The following is a 19,881-nucleotide window of genomic DNA, read 5'->3' on the forward strand; positions in this document are numbered from 1 at the left end:
ACATATCCAATAAAATAATGGTAAAAACAAACTGTAACAAAAACCTAGGTCCAAAGGAAAATTAATTAATAATAATGACAAGAGAAAGGGTATTACAGCTTTATACGGCATATTCTCAATAGCCCGAGTTTCAGGCTTAGAGCTGCCAGGCATTGAAAGTGAAATGAAATTATGGTCACTCATATTTTTCTCCCTATTAATGAAAAACAAAAAAAATGTTCCTAGTGCTGAGTTTTAAATTAAGTTTTCTAGTGATCAGTACATTAGAAAGTTTAAAGATCAATGATTACACTGATACATACATGAACACAAATGAAAGTAGTCAGTAACATAAGAGATATAGAAAAGATCATATAACCAACTGAAAATACAATGTAGCAAGTTTAAGAAACAAGACCAGTACATTAACCTTCTATGGAGGAAGAACTAGTCATTATTTCTAACTACAGGTAAAAATAGAAATCTGCCATATTTGAAGTAATTTGTGTAGCAAGCAGTAGCAGTTTCATCTAGAAAGCAAATTAACCTTATGGATTCTTAACAACAGGGCATTAATAAAATAAGGAAATAATCTACTGTAGGATGAGGAAACAATCTCAATCGTGGGAATAATTTACTATAGGAAACAATCTCAATCAGTATCTATCAGATCAGCACTTCTCTGACTAAATTATGAGAGCTAAAGAGAGATTAATGTTTACCTTTGACTCAGTCTCAAGTATCCTATCTTCCTACCTCATTTATTTAGCTTTAAAAAATATACAACCCCAATAAACTCTGAATATAAACTATAAAATCAAATTCAAATACTTATGCTTAGCCCATACCAAAAATGAAAACAAATCATTTTATGATTTCAAACTGTTAATTAAAACTTACTAAAACAGGAAAAGCTTCAGTCAGTGTTCCTTTTTCTGGAAGGGAACAAAACTTATAGAATTCATGACTTCGATATGCTCTTTGCTTCACAAGCTGTATTGCATGAAGAACAAACTTGGCCGACACCTCAGAAGAACATGAACACACAGTAACTTCTAAAATAAGAAAAAGCAAAATTTTAAACTGGTAAGATGTAAAATGGATATAAACTAGTTTTAATAATGTCCACTTTATAGGGAATAATATATCAAGAATAAAATATGCATATTTCCTTAAAAACAAAGAATCAATAGAATATTAATAAAGCTGAAAGGGTAAAAGGTTTAGCTATGGAAAAATAAATAAATCAGTATTAAAATCAACAATCACTATGCTGTGAACACCATGGAACAGCAAGCTTTCCATAGGCGGACACACAATTATCCTAATCAGGTACCTTTTAAAATCCCTCTCTCCTCTGCTAAGCTCAACCTTTCCTCTTGTTTTAGCCAAAAGCCAAACAATTCCTGATAAAATAAAGATAATTTTAATTTTAGAAACCTCTATTTGTCATCATGCTTAAATTCCATTCGTATCTATTTCTTCAACTTCGTCGATAACTTCCTAGTCTCTCCCTCTTGGTATATTTGTGTATCTGTGTCCTGTAGCTTCTAGAAGGTATGACTGTTAGAACTATATACGTGTGCTTAGCTTTATTCTGAAGCAGAGGTGGAGGTAAGCCCAAATCACTGTGAAGCAAGATCAGCAACTTATATGAATAGCCAGTCTAATACGGTACTTAAAGCAAGGCTTAGTTGTCTGGTCCACAAGGTCAAGCTGGCACTGAGCTCTGTGAGTCTAATCAATTGCTAAGAATACAAAATCTAGTGTTACAACAATATTTCTAATTATTTGAAATAGGAATCATCTGTAGTACTTTTCTCTCTTCTCATTTCTTTTTTTGCTTTGACTTCCCTGCCTGAGATATATTGACAAATAACACTGTATAAGTTTAAGGCATACAATATAATTTGATATATGTATACATTGTGAAATATTTACCACAATGAAGTTAGTTAACACATCCATCACTTCACGTAGTTATCGATATTTTTGGTGGTGAGAACATTTAAAATCTACTCTGTTAGTAAATTGCATTGTTAACAACAGTCACCATGCTGGACATTAGATCCCTTGAATTTACTCAAAACTAAAGTCTGTACTCTTTGACCAGCATCTCCCCACTTCCTCTTCCGATTTCTACACATTTGTAATCTAAGACTGCTAAATGCACTGAGCTACTTCCATTCTGGATCATCTGATAAACTCTTATTTAAAAAAAAAACACAACTATTTACAATGCCAACCTAAACAAATCATAATTAGGTCATTATACTACTGACATTTGCCATTAAAAAGATTTCAGATTTAGTATTAAATAACCATAGATTTTTATTCTTAACTATGTTTAGTGTACATTTCATCAGAGCCTAATGTTAGAAAACTCCAAGGGGCCCTATGGGCACGCAGCCCAGAGTTGTTCAACAATGCAGCTCTCTAATCAGTAAGAGATAGGCGTTATTCTAAACTAAGTTAAAATCTTGAATATTAAAACATCTAAGATGAGCTAGATGATAGGATATATGAGCCAAAGCAAAATAGTACTAGACCTTTAAATAGTTTTGAACCTAATGGCAATCTAGGGTGCTAGCTACGTACAGTACTATTATGAGAAAACTATGTATTATAGATATATGAACTTTATATAGTCATAATCAGAGAAGAGAGAATGTACATAAAGGTACGTGGTTAAGACACATTTTAATTTTACTTACCAGCCCATGTTGCACCCTCAGGAACCTCAATAAAATGCCTTCGAATTTGACCAGGTTTAAAATGTACATCTGTAAAGGCTAGATCGTAATGTGATGATTCATTTACTCTGAAAATAAAAATTAATGATTAAATAAGTGATATTCTTACAAAAATGTTTCTTTTCCCTTTTGTAGCTTCAAAATGCTCCCATATCATAATGACACAAAGAAAGAAACTACTTTCAAAGCATTTTTGCAGGAAGTCAATGAAATATAAAGGTCAAATGTATAACTACCCACTATGAAAACCTAAAGTACATGCAAAGGACAAATTCTAGTCAGTGTGACAAACATTTAATCAGTGCCTACTATATACGCACCACTATTATAAGTAGCTACAAATACAACAAGGAATATTTTCCTATGCTGTAGTGCGGACAGAAAACCCACCAAAGATGTTTCATGTAAACGTGCTCTGGGTAGACAGGAAGTGTTAGGGGAAAAGAGAGGAAAAGGATTTGGTTCACACAAAAGGTCTGGGAAAAGCTTCCTGAAGGACACGATGTCTCAGCTGATTCCTGAATCTCATATGTTAACGTGTCTAACTTCCTACTAAACTTCTAGGAAATGTATGGCTGAGAATTTAACTGTTCTGCCAATTTCCATGTGTATGACACTTTTTATCTCCTCAGTTTCGCCCTATGTTTCCTATGGGCTGAGACCTACTACATATTTACTATTTACCAGTGCAACTAACTCTACAGGAACTGTTAACTTAGAACTTTCTGTTGTTTCCAGTACTCTTATAATTTCAATCTTGTCCGTCATCCACTAGGCAATTTATTTTGTTTTGTATATACTGTATAATGGGCTCCATATGGGAAGATATGGTCTCTGTGTCTTCGGTGGGCTCCCAAATGGGATAACAAATTAAACATGACAACACATTCACTAAAGTCTGTACCACAGGCATGTAGAAAGCGTCATGAAGCAGCAAGAAGGGACTCCCTTCACCTGGGGATGACCAGGACCACGCTTGCTCATTAAGAGACAGGAAACTGAAGCAAAGAAATCAGCTGTGCAAATGCACCCAGTCCTGAGAAAACCCAGAGTGCCAGCAGCGGTGACCTGGCGGAAATGTGTTATTTGGTGTATGGAATGACAGGAAACACTGGCTTGTGAAGGATCATTGTTTGCTACTTTAACGGAGATAACTTGATCCTTGGGTGTGTCACTGATTTGTTTAAACAGGAAGCAATATGATCAGATCTGAGTTTCTTTGTTCCAGGGTGGAAGACAAGCTGGAAAGGAAAGAGTCTGGAAATAGCAGGTAACTGGGAAAGTGGAAGAACGGAAGAAAATAGCAATCCCAAAGACAAGGGGGAAAAATGGAGTGGGGGTGGAAGGGGGTGAAGTCATATTGTCAAATATTGCAGGATTGGGCAAGATAAAGTCTAAGATGTCCTCTGAATCGGGCAATGAGAAGGGCACTGCGGATGCAGTTTCAGTGCAGGGGCAGGACAGAGGACAGATGCCTTCACTTATTCTCACAGTGAACAGGAACAGCATGACTGACTATGTGCCACGTTGAACTTTGAGTAAGGAGCAGAACTAAAACCTGGTTATCTGGTTCTTGCTTATTCACCCTTTAAAAGTTCACATTATTTCCATAAATAGCCATTAAAAAATTCCAGTTGACCTTTGAACAACGTGGGAGCTAGGGGTGCCAACCCCTGACACAGACAAAAATCTGTGTATAAGTTTTGACTCCCCCAAAACTCAATTGTCCCTTGGTAGCCAAGTGGGATTGGTTCCAGGACAACCCAGGGACACCAGAATCTGCAGATGCTACTAAGCCCCCTACGTAAAACGGCACAGGTCAGTGCAGTCGGCCCTCTGCATCTGCAGACTCCTAACCGCAGACTGAAAACGGTACAGGTACTTACTGAACAAATCCACGTGTAAGTGGATGCATGCAGTTCAAACCTGTGTTGTTCAAGGGTCAAATGATACTGTACATGTACTAGCAACCTGCTGGTAACTGGTTACTTACTTTGCTGCTATAACTGCAGTGATTGGAACTCTGAACAGAGGACCTGCATTAGGGGATGCTATATCATAGCCACACACCTAAAAAGAAAGACCGTTAGGTTGCAGTATCCATTAACAAACTTTTAACAAAGAAAAAAAGTATAATCTGTTCACAGAACAAATTAATCTAATACTAAAATTTAAAGATCCTAAGCACAAATTGGTATCAATTTTCTGATGTTGGGTCACATAATCAACGGCAAACAGCCTGAACAAATACATGTAGGACAATTCTTGACTAATTCAGCTAATGGGGAAAAGAACTACCACAGAAAGTACTTTTTAAACATGTTAAAAAGAAAATAAAAATGAAAGTACACCAATACCTCTGTATAATGTAATCCTTCTCTTAAGCCTCTGGGATCCACACGTATATTTATGTGTCTACATTGATTCATGAGTTCCAAATGGCTGGGACACTGAACCCAAGATGAATTTGAAGTTAAAGCTAAATGAAGTTGAAGGGATATTTTTTCAGAGTTTTCTGGCATTAAAAAGACCAAAAAGTAAAGATTAGTATTTTTCCTTTTCTTTCATTTTACAAACCTCTATCTTCTCAAGAAAATTTAGCAAATGCATTTGGCTGGTTGTAAAACACACTAGACATGGGCTTCCAAAACACAGCTTAAATGAAAGTCACGGAATCTTCCTTACTTAGTACACTTGTGATCCATCCAATTTTCACATTACACTGCTACAACCTTAAAATAAGGCGTTTTAGGGGATATTTTTCATTATTTTTTTTTTTTTAACAGGACTTTTTATTGGGGAACAATGGTCAAATTGTTGTCCTTTCAGTCTTAGTTGTGGAGGGTGCTGTTCAGCTTCAAGTTGTTCTTTCAGTCTTAGTTGTGGAGGGCGCAGCTCAGCTCCAGGTCCAGTTGCCGTTGCTAGTTGCAGTGGGTGCAGCCCACCATCCCTTGCGGGAGTCGAACCGGCAACCTTGTGGTTGAGAGGACAGGCTCCAACCAACTGAGCCATCCGGGAGCTCAGCGGCAGCTCAGCTCAAGGTGCCGTGTTCAATTTTAGTTGCAGGGGGCGCTGCCCACCATCCCTTGCGGGAGTCGAGGAATTGAACTGGCAACCTTGTGGTTGAGAGCCCGCGCTCCAACCAACAACTGAGCCATCCGGGAGGCAGCTCAGCTCAAGGTGCCGTGTTCAATCTCAGTTGCAGGGGGCGCTGCCCACCATCCCTTGCGGGACTCGAGGAATTGAACTGGCAACCTTGTGGTTGGGAGCCCACTGGCCCACGTGGGAATCGAACCGGCAGCCTTCGGAGTTAGGAGCACGGAGCTCCAACCGCCTGAGCCACCAGGTCGGCCCATTTTTCATTATTGCATGAGGATAACAGCACCGGACCGAAATGAAGACTGCCAGATATAAAGTAATGACTATTTTGTTTACATCTCATTGAGCTGAGGGTCTCTTAGCTGCTTCTACTTCCCACTCTCCAACAGAAAATTCTGTCTCATATACAAGTAGTAAAAATGGGAAAGAAATGAGTTTTATTATCCACAGTTTCAAGGTCACTGAAAGTCCATTCTACTGTTTTTCTTGGTAGTCAAGATGCTAACTGAACTGCCATTATATTGGGATCCCTAAATGCCATCGCCTTTTCCCTAAAATCTATAAAATTTAAAACAGTAATACTGTCAATTCATGTTTTCACTTGTAAATATTAGCCCAAACAGCATTTCTCTATTATGATACCATTCATTCAAACCATGTGAGCACTTCAGCTCACTGTCCCTTTAATTACTTACCAGTATTTTCAGGAAACACAGGTTCAATGCCAACGCCATGATCTGAAGGTGCAGCCACCTGGACAGGATCTCGGAGGTAGATGCCACGGTTATTTCCAACAGTAACAGTGAAACCTAATTTATTAGCAAATGACGTATTCTGAACGAGGTAGTCATAGGCTTTATCAACCTAATTAGAATACAAGGAGTAAGATATACATGGTTAGATCAGGAAAATATTTTATTACAAGTTATCAATTTGATTTCACTTGTGGCAAAGTACAAGTAAAAAGCTAAAGTACAAGTAGCTCTCTAAAATGAAGAGGACAATTCTACCTTTTTAGACAAATTACCAGTCTAACTACTGGACTTACCTGCCCCTCGACTCTCATTAGTCACACTGTTATTCACAAGTGACCACAGTGAGGAACTCTTCCACAGGCCATTATTATTTACAAATTTTGCCATTTCTTTGCTTTACCCTTTAGGTGTCCTCCATCTATTAGAGTTCTCTATCTTACTGCAACAAATGTTTCTTAAACTAAAAAATTTATTTTCATATTCTCTGTTTCTAGTTCAGAGACTACTACTATAAAGATATAATCTAGAACCAATATACACAATCATTTTTGGAATAGGAAATATTATCCAGTAATAGCTAAGGTATCTTCCTAGTGATTGACACACCATTTTTCACACAAACAATACCTGAATAATACCATGTCCTTGGGCAAATACTTCTATATTGTCAGCCTTCACTGCAGTGTTCTCTAGAGCTCTTCTGACTGAATGAACTGTGTAGTTAACATTATTAGCTTTCAGACCTAAAATTTAAAAACAAAAACAAGAAAAAACTGTTAGAGAGATTGTGCAAACTTTTCCTCCTCACCAGATGACATGTACATTTTCTGGCTTTAATGTCATTTATGCTTTAACACTCATTTTTCAATTGTTTTTGTTGTTGTTTTTTTTAAACTGAACTGAACAGCCACACCAAAACTTCTGGCATCACACAAAGACTTCCTTTAACAAAAATTACTGCATGCCCATTATGCAATGGCATGAATGTAGGCTATGCAGAGATAATGTAAATATATGAAGCAGATACCTAAAGGCATTCGAATGACATTTTCTTTAAAACACTGCTCGTCAAACAATACGGTTGCTGGCAGCAGTTTTCAACCCAGTTGTATTTTATAAACACGAGGGGAACTTAAACAAGCAAAACAGATGCTGAGGTCTCACCGCAGACCAATTAAATCAATATCTTTGAGACTGGATTGCAGGCACTGATAATGGAGTAAAGCTTCCTGGGTGTTGCAGGGAGCACCCAGGCCGGGAGCGACTGTTCTACGGGCAGGAATGGAGGCCACCAAACTGTAAACCCTGTGTTAATGGCTGTTGTCAGAGATAAAGGATGAGTGATACAGCATGCCAGTCCTCTCCAGAGCTCATCAAACGTAAACACATGATATTATAAGAAATGAGCCAAACATGGAAATATTATGCTGCTGTAAGAGCAAAGCAAGAAGGTGACCGATTTTGTCAGTGAGACACCAGAACCAGGTGGAGCTCTATCAGAGGAACTATACAAGTTGGATCTTTAGAAAGCACAAGAGTTTGCAAGGCCAAAAAATGGCAGTCAGGAATTCTAGGCAGCAAGAGCAGCATGCCCAAAGACAGGAGGCATGAGTAACCTTGAAATGCTCGGTGAGGTTGTACAGGACTAGAAACAAGGGTGGAGAGCCCAAGGACTTGAACAGAGAGACTTCTGACATGGAACTGTCATGCTCTTCTGGCTACCCTGCGAGTCCTACAATGCTGATTCCACCTTATTTAATGCTGTAAGCCTCCTTCCCCCACACCACCCTAGAAATTCCTACCTCTCTTTCCACTTCATTTTGCTCCACAGCAATATTCATTACCTTCTAACATGTAACATAAACTATTTCCTATTTTGTTCAAAGTCTGTCTCCCCCAACTGTAACATAAAGATATTTTTGATGTCTGTTCACTAATATAGACCAAGCTAAAATGCTTGATAGTTATTAACAGCCAATAAGTATATTTGTTGAACAAATGAATACACATCAGAATATTATTATCACATAAACGATTCTCCACCTTAAATTATTTTTTGAACCAGCACATTACCAATTCTATCACATTTTCTCACCATGGGAATTTCAGAAAACAAAAACATCTGTTGCAATATGGTAAGATAAATTCATTCAATTACTTTTTTTATGGCTACTATCTAACTTTATGATATAAACATAAAATTGTCAAAATCCTTAACACCTACTTATATAAACTTATAAATTATAGATTTTACAACCAGGACTAAGGCGAACTACAAAATGATACATTTAAAATCAATTTTATAATGCCATTTCTCTCATTAATAAAAATAATTGTGATTGAAACATATGCAGAATAACCCCAAATTCACCGTCAGTTTACTGGAAATTTAGAAATGGTAGCACGCAGAGCACTAAACGATGCAGAGCACCAAACAATGTCCTCACCTGAAAGTATCAGGGCGATGCCTCCACACGCATTGGGAGAAGACATAGACGTCCCATTCATTAGCTGAGTTCCCCTCAATGTCCAGTTAGGAACAGAAGCAATGGCTCCTCCTGGTGCGCTGATACTCACTCCAAGGGCCCCGTCAGCACTGAAGGAAAAGCCATTAGTTTGCTTATGATGGTGAAAAATGGCTTTTATAAAAAGGACACTGGTCAAATAAATTACAGCACAGTATCATGGACTATTTGCAGTCATTGGAATCAACGGGGAAAAATACTCAACACAACCACATCCCCTTAAAGCAGCATTTTTTTTTCCTTATAAAGAGACAAAATCTGTGTGTGTGTATGTAGTTAGGCTTATGTGTAAAAGGTATCAGGTATATTTATAGAGGAAAAATAATTGAGTGTCATTACTCAGAACCCTTGATGAATTTACTTTTGTCTGTAATAAGTAGAAGCTTTGCCTTTGTCTGAAGTTTAATATATGACCGTCCGATAGAAATATGGGGACACGACATGTATGTCAATCTAAATTTTCTAAAAGCTGTATTAAAAAAAAAGCTAACAAGACACTCATGAAATTAATTTTACTATACTTTATTTAACCCAACATATATAAAATGTAACTTTAACATGTAATTGATAAAAAAAAATGAGTTAATTTATATTCTTTTTTGTACTAAATCTTTTTAAAATCTGGTGTATGCCTTGCACTCACAGCACATCTCAATTCCGACTAATCTCACGTGACTAGTAGCTGTCATATTGGACAGCTTAAGTCAACAGGGCCGCCTCGTTGAGGGCTTTGGCTAAGCAAGGTCTAATGAGTTCAAGTCTATAGAATTCATTACAGCATCATCACCAAACACAAGCTCTGTCCCCTCCCGCAAGTAAAGGGATCATGTAATGACACACTACTTCCTCCTACCTGGCGGAGAGACCATAAATTCCCTACAGAGGATGCTGGCCTCTCCCTTCTACCATTCTTCCCCCAACTGATTGAATTGTTTTTATTTCTGGCTAGAAATACTAGTACAATTTGGTTTCACATTTTTACATAGGGAGCTGAAAGCAATGTAAATCATGTATCTTCCACCTGAAAAGGGCTAGTGGCACCCCTTTTAATGAGTCTCTTAAAACAAATATTCTTAGGTATCTCTTGACCTGTAAAGATTTTCATAGAGTACTATCAAGTGACAAAAGTAGGTTACGTATATAAACGAAAAACAACAAAAGAACAAGACAAAAAAGTGAGAAACAAAAACTCATAGACACAGACAATAGTTTAGTGGTTACCAGAGGGTAAGGGGGGTGGGGGGTGGGAGATGAGGGTAAGGGGGATCAAATATATGGTGATGGAAGGAGAACTGACTCTGGGTGGTGAACACACAATGGGATTTATAGACGATGTAATACAGAATTGTACACCTGAAATCTATGTAATTTTACTAACAATTGTCACCCCAATAAATTTAAAAAAAAAAAGTAGGTTACAAAAGTGCCTGAATAATGTGATCTCCCATTTCTACACAGAATGACTAAAAGGGTGTTCATCAAAATGTCACCCAAACATATCACAGATAATGAGATTTAGGGTAATTTTTACTTTCTTCTTTGCACCATCTATGTTGTCTACCAATGCTCACAATGAGCATTTGGTATCTTACAACTGGAAAAAACAATTGGGAAGAGTCATGAATTCTAATTACTTCCTATTGCTCTCAATTAATTTTCCACTAGTCTGTTAAAGTGGCTAATCATAAAGCATTTAATCAGTGTTCTAAAAATGGGTTCCATGAAATGTAAATATTAAAATGAAAAAATAAAATTTTCCTACTACAAACCTTCTATATTCCTTATAAAAACCTTATATATGTTTCCTTAAAATAAAAAAGCTAGTGATATTTTTCTTCTAAACTACAATATGTAAGAAAAATTCAATACATGGTTTATGTAGACACTATTTAGTAATCTGCCTTTACGCAATATACGACACTTGCAAGCTCGAGGAAGCCAAGTAAATTCTTTGTCTGACAGTCTTTCCTGACAAAGAGAATTTTAAAAATAGTACTATAGAATATACTTGTTCAGTGATCATTAGTCAGTATTTTGTATTTCACAACCAGTCTAATAATTAACCACATATTTGCAATAATATTCAATGCTTATAGTATCGTAAACATGTAAGAAATTGTCTCAATTCTTAGAAAAACTGGTTTGTGAATCATAGCTCCTTAATCCAAGCTTCCCCCATAATTCATGAACTTGTTTTCTTAATTCTTTAAATGTTCTTTAGGCAAATAAGACTGACGAAGGCTGCTTTAAACATTCTCTAGTACTTTGTTTTATACTGACTGTAAGATAAAAACAACATTTAGAAATCAATTTTAGAAGAGAATTAACATGTTAATAATCAATACACTGATTAACTGAATATAAAACACATAAACCTTTGCCAACTTTGTCTTATTCCTAACCACTCTTACTCAGTGATGTGGAGTGCTAGGCCAGTTACTCGGGCTGACGAGGGCAATCTATGTTGGTGATACAGGCAAAGCTTGCTGAAACACATGGAAATCCATTGCCTGACTGCTTTTAATGACAGTTTTAATAGACTACTAAAATAAGTTTATTTTTTAAAGAAGAAATTACCTAGAAAAGGCTAGTAAGATGCCTTTAACTCAAAGGATTAAATTTAGCATTACCACATCTGATCTTATCTCAACCAATTTTTCTAATCTTATCTTCTAATATTCCCTTTTATATATTTTATTCTGCAGACAAACCCAACTACTAGTTATTTCCCCAAAAACCTTACACTAAAGCCTGTTCCTCTTTGGGTTCATCTTATTCTTGCCATATAAACCTCCCTTCCTCTCTCTCAAAACCCTATCCATCCTTCAAGACCAACTCCAATACCATCTCCTCCTTGAGGGGTTCCGCTCAAAGGGAAATGATTGTTTTCATCTCTATAATCCCATTGTCCTAAAATGGAATTGTGAACTCAGATCACAACCTGCTCATTTATGCCTTGCCTACTGCAGGCAATAAGGTACTTGCTGAGTTGAATTCAAAATATATTCTCTTTAAAAAATAACTCCAAAGAGGTAAAGGGATGAATTAAAATAGGCTTTGTTTTCCAGAAGGTGCCTGTACCCACTGATGTCATAATGAGGGATTATATAAATTAGGACTTAATATAGCTCTTGAGAATGATAATCAGTCCCTGGAATCAGATAAATATAGTTCAGAGGACTTCAGGGAACCAAAATAGATGAACTTCATTTATCAAACAGAACTTAACTGCTATGGAGTACTCAAAACTGTTCAGTGGTATGCAGGCCTATAACTGTGATGCTTTACAAAAGCTTAGGGCTTTTGTTTCACCCAAGTTCAAATGCCAGAAGTACTGCAAAAGGTCTTAAGTACTTTCTAAAGATAATCAAGTCCTTATTCTTATTTAGATCATCATAAATGAAGGACTTGGAGCACAGGTTTAAGTATTACACACTCAGAAGTTATGTCACACATCTAAAATACACAAGTAAAACAACTGTATTTTACTTCTTAATGATCAGTTTCCCTAAGATGAGATTGTTAATCAAAATGAAAATGCTGAAAACATAAAAACTACTAGAAAGAATTGGTAAAGTTACCAAAGCTCTACCCGCTTCCCCACCATGTAAAGTTAAACCAAATATTTCTACTAGTCCCCAAGTCCTACTCTCAACCTACCTGGGGCCTCTAGAAGACCACGTATATTGATTTGCAGGTAATTTCTCTCTCAGCGAATACTCAGCAACCATCATGTCAGGAGAAACATAAGCACCAACACCTGTGGGATGGATTTCTCATTACAAAAGGACACAAAATATAAATCCTAATTCTAATCCAGTACTCACGTGGCTGTGTGGCCTTGGGTAAACTGTTTGATCTCCCTATGCCATGACTCTCTCCCATAAAATGGAATGGTAAGCAAGTGAAGTTTATTATGTACCAGACATTGTACTACATGCCTTGCTTTTGGATATAAAAAATATCTGTCATGATTATTATGTGGATTAAATGTAATAATGTACCTAAAGTGTTATGTAGGTATAAAAGAAAAAGAGTAAGGTGCTTTAAACTATAAAATATAATATTATAAGAATAAGGGAATTAGTTGACTGGTCATTTAAAATGATCACTGTATCCAAAATTCTACCCATAAACTTGGTAGTATTCCTCTCCTCAACAAAGGCTATAATAATGAACAAAAAAACAAAGATATATAACATGCTACCATCTTCTAGATAAATATGCAAATGCAGTCTAGACTCTGATACATGTAATATAGAGGTGAAACTTGGTTCTTTCATTTTATAAATTTGGTTGAAAAAATGTACAAAATGCACATGTATGACTGGCAGAGAAAAGCTTTAGATTCCAGGTACACCAGCTTCTAACATACAGCTTCTTTTTTATAACACAGGTACACCAGCTTCTACTTTATAACATACACATATTCAGAGTAGAAGACTGGATAAAAATATGTGAATTAAGAGGATTTAGGTAAACAACACTGCCACATTAAACTGCAATCATTTCGTAAAATTCAGTTTAAAATTTTCGGAGAATATGGAGATAAGAAAATGAAAAAGCACTGAGTATTACAGTAGAGTAGTAAAATTTGATCTTTAGGTAAGTTTCAGATCTATTTTCTGTTTCATTTTCATTTGTGTACTTAAAATATCTAGAGAACTGAAATACACTATATATATATATCTCACTGGTAGGCACTGTCGTCTTATCACATGATATAATGGAATTACTCAGGCAAGAGGTTTTAAATTACATAAAGTAAGCTGTATCTTCCTTAAAATTTAGAAGCTAGGAATAAAAGCATGTCCTATAAACATATCATTGTTAAAACAAAAAAATTTTAAAGGGCCAGTTTCTAAACTTTGATACCCAAATGTTACTACATATATAAAACATCTACAGTATCTATATACCTATAACATGTATAATATATATATATATCTATGCAGTTACTGATGTATACTGCAGAAAAACTGGAACCAAAGAATTTTTACAGTCATACATCCAATCACACATGTTAAGAGGTAGAATCCTGTTTTGATCTCATATTTAAAAATAAACAAAAAAATTTAGGCATCATTTACTATATACTTCTCTCAATTCATCCTCCTCATTCATGCTACACATTAAAATGACAGGGTAGGTTTTGCGTTTTGTGGGTTTTTCTGCAAAAGTTGGCAGCTATTGAACTATAATATATGCTAATTTTATTATTTTCATATTATGAGTGCAACTAATTTTGATTTCTCATAACTCTTGTTGATGGTCAGTTTTCCGTTAGTTTACAGTGAAAACAGACCACAATACATATCTATAAACCAAAAAGTGTAAGGAAAGGCACATTCATGGAACCAATATGTTCTAACTGCTTTTCTCAATAAAGCTCGCTTCCTCTACATCTGACTCTTTCTGCATGTCCCAAGAGAAACTAAAAAACTATATTATAAATAAGTAGTTGTACACTATAAATAAAAAGTAAAGTGTCTTTATTTATGTTGTTCACTTAAGTCTGGAAAGTCCTTCCCTTGCTCATTTCTGCCTACTGAAATCCTCATTCCCATACTTCTTCCAGAAAGCCTTACCTAAATTCTCAAATTAGAAGTAGCTGCGCTTTTATAATCCTGCAGCACTGTATGTGTACTTCCATTAAACCACTTACGCCAGTCTATTTTACAGTAAACTCCAGATCGGCAGGTCCCTACTAGATTACAGTTTCCTAAGGGTGTACTTAATGTTTATGTGTCTTGAATAAAGATCCAATCAACATTGGATTAACCTGAGTTTTTTTCTTTGTTTTTAAACAAGTCCATTTCTAAAACAGAAAACTAACCTATTACACTTGATGTAGTTCCACCTGGACAACCAACTGTAGAAAGGCAGGGACCATTATTTCCAGCACTTGAAACATAAATTATATTATGCTTCCACACTGCTTCATTAATTACTTCACAAATTCTCCTGAAAGAGAGAGAGAATTCCTTTGAACATAAAAAATTGTCCCACTTTTCAAGAACTATATTATTATAGTATGAAAATATTTTCAAATATGATTTATATAGAAAAAACTAAAATATGGTTCCAAGTAGTAGAACTAAGACAGTGGCTCTAAGTAAGGAGGTGTGCATTTGAATCACTCAGGGGACATTCTCCAACTGTAAATGCTTAGCTTCTACTCTCAAAGCATTTATAATAACAAAATGTTGTTTAAATGTATGGTTAAGTAAGTTTAGGCATCATCCACCACTGGTGGAACATAATACAGCCATTCCAGGTGATACACCCTAGTTGAGTTTTAGTGTTAGCAATGAGTTACACGGCCAGGTTAAACATGGGGAAAATGCTACATACAAAATTGAATATGTGTGGGGAAAACTACAAAAGGACTGAAGAAAGCCAAGTACTGAAATATTAGCAGTGAGTGGGTAGTGGAGCAATAGGTGGTTTCACTTCCATCTCCACTTAAAATAAGGTATTCAGAAATGACTCCTCAGGGGATTCCTATACATATGTGTGACTAGTGACAAAGGTGAAGGGGAAATAAGGCACTAGGGAGCACTTAAGAGTAAGATTTAAAATATAAGAAATCTGGTTAGAGCTTGATAGCAAACAAGAAAAATGTACTTGTAGTAATTAAAGAAGTTAGACCATGAAGAAAATGGCGTCAATATAAAAAAGGTATAGGGCCAAGGACACTCCAAAGTTGTAAGTGTGAAGGAAGGAATATTATGGAAAGATGACTGTAAACGGATGAACGTCAAATAAGGAGAGAAATACACTTAGGTAAATAAGATACTGAGCAAAGAAGAAGGTGCAAGATGATATGCACGAATAAATGACTGAGGATGACAGGGTGCTTATTACGAGGGCAGAAAAGGGATATGTCACAAGGAACCTAGTAGTACCAGTTATCTGGGGAAATTAAGTTATTTGATAACAGCAAACCATAGGGTCTGGCTTGGTAAAATTTGCATTTTGGCAGAACGTTATTAACAAGCTTCAAAACCAGGTGATAGGTGTATATGGGTAGCTTGGTGGAGGAAGGGGGAGGTCAATGAGTACTTTAAATAAGGTAATTTAACAATTATTACTGTGAAGAAAAAAAGGTGAAGTAACGTGAGGTAAAGACTCAGCCAACGCATTTGGCAGCAGGAAGACACCAATGACACGAGGAAGTGGGGTGGGCGTGTGACATGTCAGGATGGACTGAGGACACCCAGAAATAATGAATATACACAACACAGTTTTCCTGGAAAAGTGAGTGAAGACAGTATGAAATGAGGAGGTTTTGTGTCTGTTTTAAAGCTAGCAGATTCTAGAGCAAATGGGAACAGATCACAAGTGCTTGACTGACTTTTGAAACCAGCACCTCTTTCATTACATAGTAGGGAAGGCCGAGAAGGTGGGGTCAGAGTAGGTCATAGGAAGAGCACAAACCCCTGACGAGTGCTTTTATTCTCTCTGGGAAAGAAAGAGGTGAGGACTTCAGCTGAGGGAAGAAAGGGAAGGTCTCTGAGGAGAAAAGAAGGTGTAAAATGGTCAAATAGGAGTGAAAGGGTAAATTAAAGGTAGTGTGAGCAAAGACAAGGCTGTGTAAACATCAGAGATTTGTGGTCATAAACTTAAAGTGTGCTTCTCCAGCAAAGTCTGGCAGATCAGGTATGGGTCACTGAAGGGAAATGAAAGGGTTTTCTCAAGGAAGAGTTCAGGCTGCTTGAGGATGAGGAATTCTGGTCATGACGGGCCACGGGGTCTACCTGGCTAGCAGGAAACAAGGACATCAAAGATGTGACCATGGAAATGGGGTGGGGGGTCGGGGGACAAGAAGTTTAGGTGACATACGGTTATCATCTAACTACCACAACTGCTCTTTTTCAGTTGTGATTCTCAATCTAGATATGAAAAGCATTTCATACTCTTCGAGGTGTCAAAGAACACTTACCCAGAATTTGGCCAGTGAGTTGCTTCTCCATAGCTATAGTTGACAAGATCACACTTATGATTTATAACTTCTATCATCTATTAAAAAGATGAAGAGTCTAATTTAAGCAGCAATATACAAAAAACAGATTGTCCAGAAAAATAAAGATATGGAATTCCATAGTTTCTTAAAACAATTATATTCTAATTCAAATCCAAATATATAAGTTGCTTCCAGGCATATGGTTAATAAATTTTAAAAAATAGGTAGGGGGAGACAGTATAGTAAGTAGCCTATAAAAATCAAAACTAACATTTGCAGAATGGAGTGGGGAACAGGAAGAGGAAATTAAACGGTTCTTACTAAATTCTAAAATCACTAAAGTAAAATATAATTCACATGTTAAAATGAAATGTAGAATATTAGTTAAATAATTCTTATGCTGATGGAGCAAACTAAGAGGACTTTGTTGTTGTTTTAAAGTATCTCAAAATAGCTTGCTAGGATATTTACTAGAAATGAGAAATATAGTATTTTCCTATTTTCCAAAAAACTTAATCCTCTTTATTTTTAATAAAAACAATTGAAAAATGAACGACGCATTTTTGCTTTTAAAAACAAAATCCTGCACCCCAATGCAGTTCAACATATTCTTGGTACAGCCAGAGCACTTTATAAATCTAAAAATATCCAAGAATATCAATCATTAATCTTCTAAGTCAACACCTCACAAATACTCACAGCCCGTATAAGGCCTGTGCCCGTCTCCATGGTGCTCAATCTGGTATCGCCAATCTTGATTGAAAGAATTTGGGCACCGGGAGCTACACCATTCCGTTCAGGTTCTTCGGGAAAATGCCCAGCAGCTATACTACCTACATGTGTTCCATGAGCGCCTAGAGGGGAATATGACAAACAGTCTCACAGATTCAAAGTTTTAGCCATTCAATCCAATGTGCATATTATTAATCATGATAAAAATAATCAAATAAAAATATACTCTCATTTTAAAATTTAGTAATATATTATTTTAGTTCTTTTATCAATAATTCACAAGAAATGAAACGGTATGAACTCCACATACTATTCTGCTACCCTGGATTCTGCCGTTTACTGAGAGCAAAAAATGCAAGTCATAAGGGTGAGAAAGTATCTGCAATATACATAACTGACAAAGAGCTTATATCCAGAATATAATCTTTCAAATCCAATAGAAAAGAGAACCCAAAAGAAAAATGGGTACAACACTTGAAAAAACATTTCACAAAAGAGAATAACCAAATGGCACATAAATATATGATGTTCAACTTCATCAGTCTATCATGGAAATGCAAATGAGAGCCACAATGACGTACCTCGACATACCTTTCAGAATGGCTAAAACTTTAAGGCTGACAACTGTAGGTGGGGATGTGCACATACAGTGCTGGTGGGAGAGCAGACCAGCATTTTGGAAAGCTGAACACAGACTCACCCTACGATCTAGCAATTCCACCTCTAGCTACACACCCAACATAAATGCATACACACGTACCCTAAGAGACTTGTAAAAAAGTTCATGGCAGCATTATTTGTAAAATTCAAAAACTTGAAACCCCAAGATCCATCAATAGTAAATGAATACGTAGTATATTCACACGACTGAGTATCCGACAGCCATATGGACTAGTTCTATACACTATGAAGCACACAGAAATAAGGCTGATCTAAAGAAGTCATGCCCAAAGGGTATATATTGAATAATCCCACTTATATAAATGGAAAAACACCATACTGGGTTGAACCCTGTGCAATTACCACTATTTAATCATTTCTTACCTACAAAAACAGGAATATCAGATGGCTCCAACTAATGTGCTAATAGAAATAAAGACAGTTAACTTTGGGAGCAGGGAGGGTAGGTTGGTGGTTAGGAAGAGACATGATGGGAGCTCTGACAATATTTTATTTCTTGACCTGGCTGGCTGTTGTACAGAAGTGTCTATTATGTGATAATTCAATGCGTGTACAATTTGAGATTAGTATACTTTCCTCTAGATACGTTATACAACAATCAAGTGATACAAAAACTAAAAAAACACTGGACCCCACCCTTTTTTAAGTGAAAAAGTTTCTTAAAAGACATGGGTAAAGAGAAATGCCCCACTACTGGCAGATAAACAATAATACTAGCTCAATGATAAATGACAACTGGCATTGGGCCTTAATGTCTGGGTGACACTAGAGTAGCTGGAGCTCCAAGAAAAATGAGAGCACATGACCCTTCTAACTGCATCTGCTGCAGTGCTGGGACTCCTCTGCTCTGGACAACTGTTGTCACATAAGAATAAGGACCCAACGTTACCAGTGCTTCCTTTCTTGTTTTTTCCAAAAATCCAGGAAAGCTGGGTTTTAATGTAATTTCCCCTCCCCCCAGAAAAACACCTGTCACCACCACCGACCAGCTTGAGTGGCTAAAATCAAGCAGACTGACCACACCTGTGTGGACAGGCTGTAGCGCTGCTGGAGCATTCACACTCTGACAGTGGAATGCAGAAGGCCGCAGCCACTGTGGAAAACAGCGTGGAGGCTTCTTAAAAAGTTAAACATATACCTACCATACTAACCAGTTCTTCTAGATATCAGTCCAAATTAAACAAAAACATGTTTCCACACGGAGACTTGGACACAAATGTTGGAAAATCCAAATGTCCATCAACAAGTGAATGGATAAACAAACCAAGGTATATCCACATGATGAAATACTACTCATCAATAAAGAACAAGCTATTTATAATCATAGTATGGATGAGATTCAAACCATTACTCCGAAATAAGGCAGGCCAAAAAAACCCCATATTTTTTGT

At 36.5% G+C, this 19,881-nt stretch overlaps 1 protein-coding gene across 6 annotated transcripts in view; it reads right to left on the minus strand.

The window, feature by feature from the left end:
* The window catches only part of TPP2 (tripeptidyl peptidase 2), a 65,522-nt gene that overhangs the window by 22,751 nt on the left and 22,890 nt on the right, over positions 1-19,881 (minus strand). For all 6 annotated transcript variants that reach the window (XR_012495486.2, XM_019731032.3, XM_019731034.3 and 3 more), the window contains exons 7-17: positions 17,777-17,931; positions 17,057-17,133; positions 14,948-15,075; positions 12,772-12,871; positions 9,034-9,182; positions 7,214-7,329; positions 6,527-6,695; positions 5,090-5,247; positions 4,726-4,802; positions 2,694-2,800; positions 880-1,034 (exon numbers count right to left, since the gene is read on the minus strand). Coding sequence is in view for 5 of the 6 variants with exons in the window: in XM_019731032.3 (XP_019586591.3) it covers positions 880-1,034; positions 2,694-2,800; positions 4,726-4,802; positions 5,090-5,247; positions 6,527-6,695; positions 7,214-7,329; positions 9,034-9,182; positions 12,772-12,871; positions 14,948-15,075; positions 17,057-17,133; positions 17,777-17,931 (1,391 nt within the window). In the remaining variant the exon portion in view is untranslated. The remainder of the gene's footprint in view (positions 1-879; positions 1,035-2,693; positions 2,801-4,725; positions 4,803-5,089; positions 5,248-6,526; positions 6,696-7,213; positions 7,330-9,033; positions 9,183-12,771; positions 12,872-14,947; positions 15,076-17,056; positions 17,134-17,776; positions 17,932-19,881) is intronic.

Source organism: Rhinolophus sinicus, chromosome 16 (assembly GCF_057876585.1).
Source record: "Rhinolophus sinicus isolate RSI-liver-muscle chromosome 16, RSI-T2T, whole genome shotgun sequence".
NCBI lineage: Eukaryota > Metazoa > Chordata > Mammalia > Chiroptera > Rhinolophidae > Rhinolophus > Rhinolophus sinicus.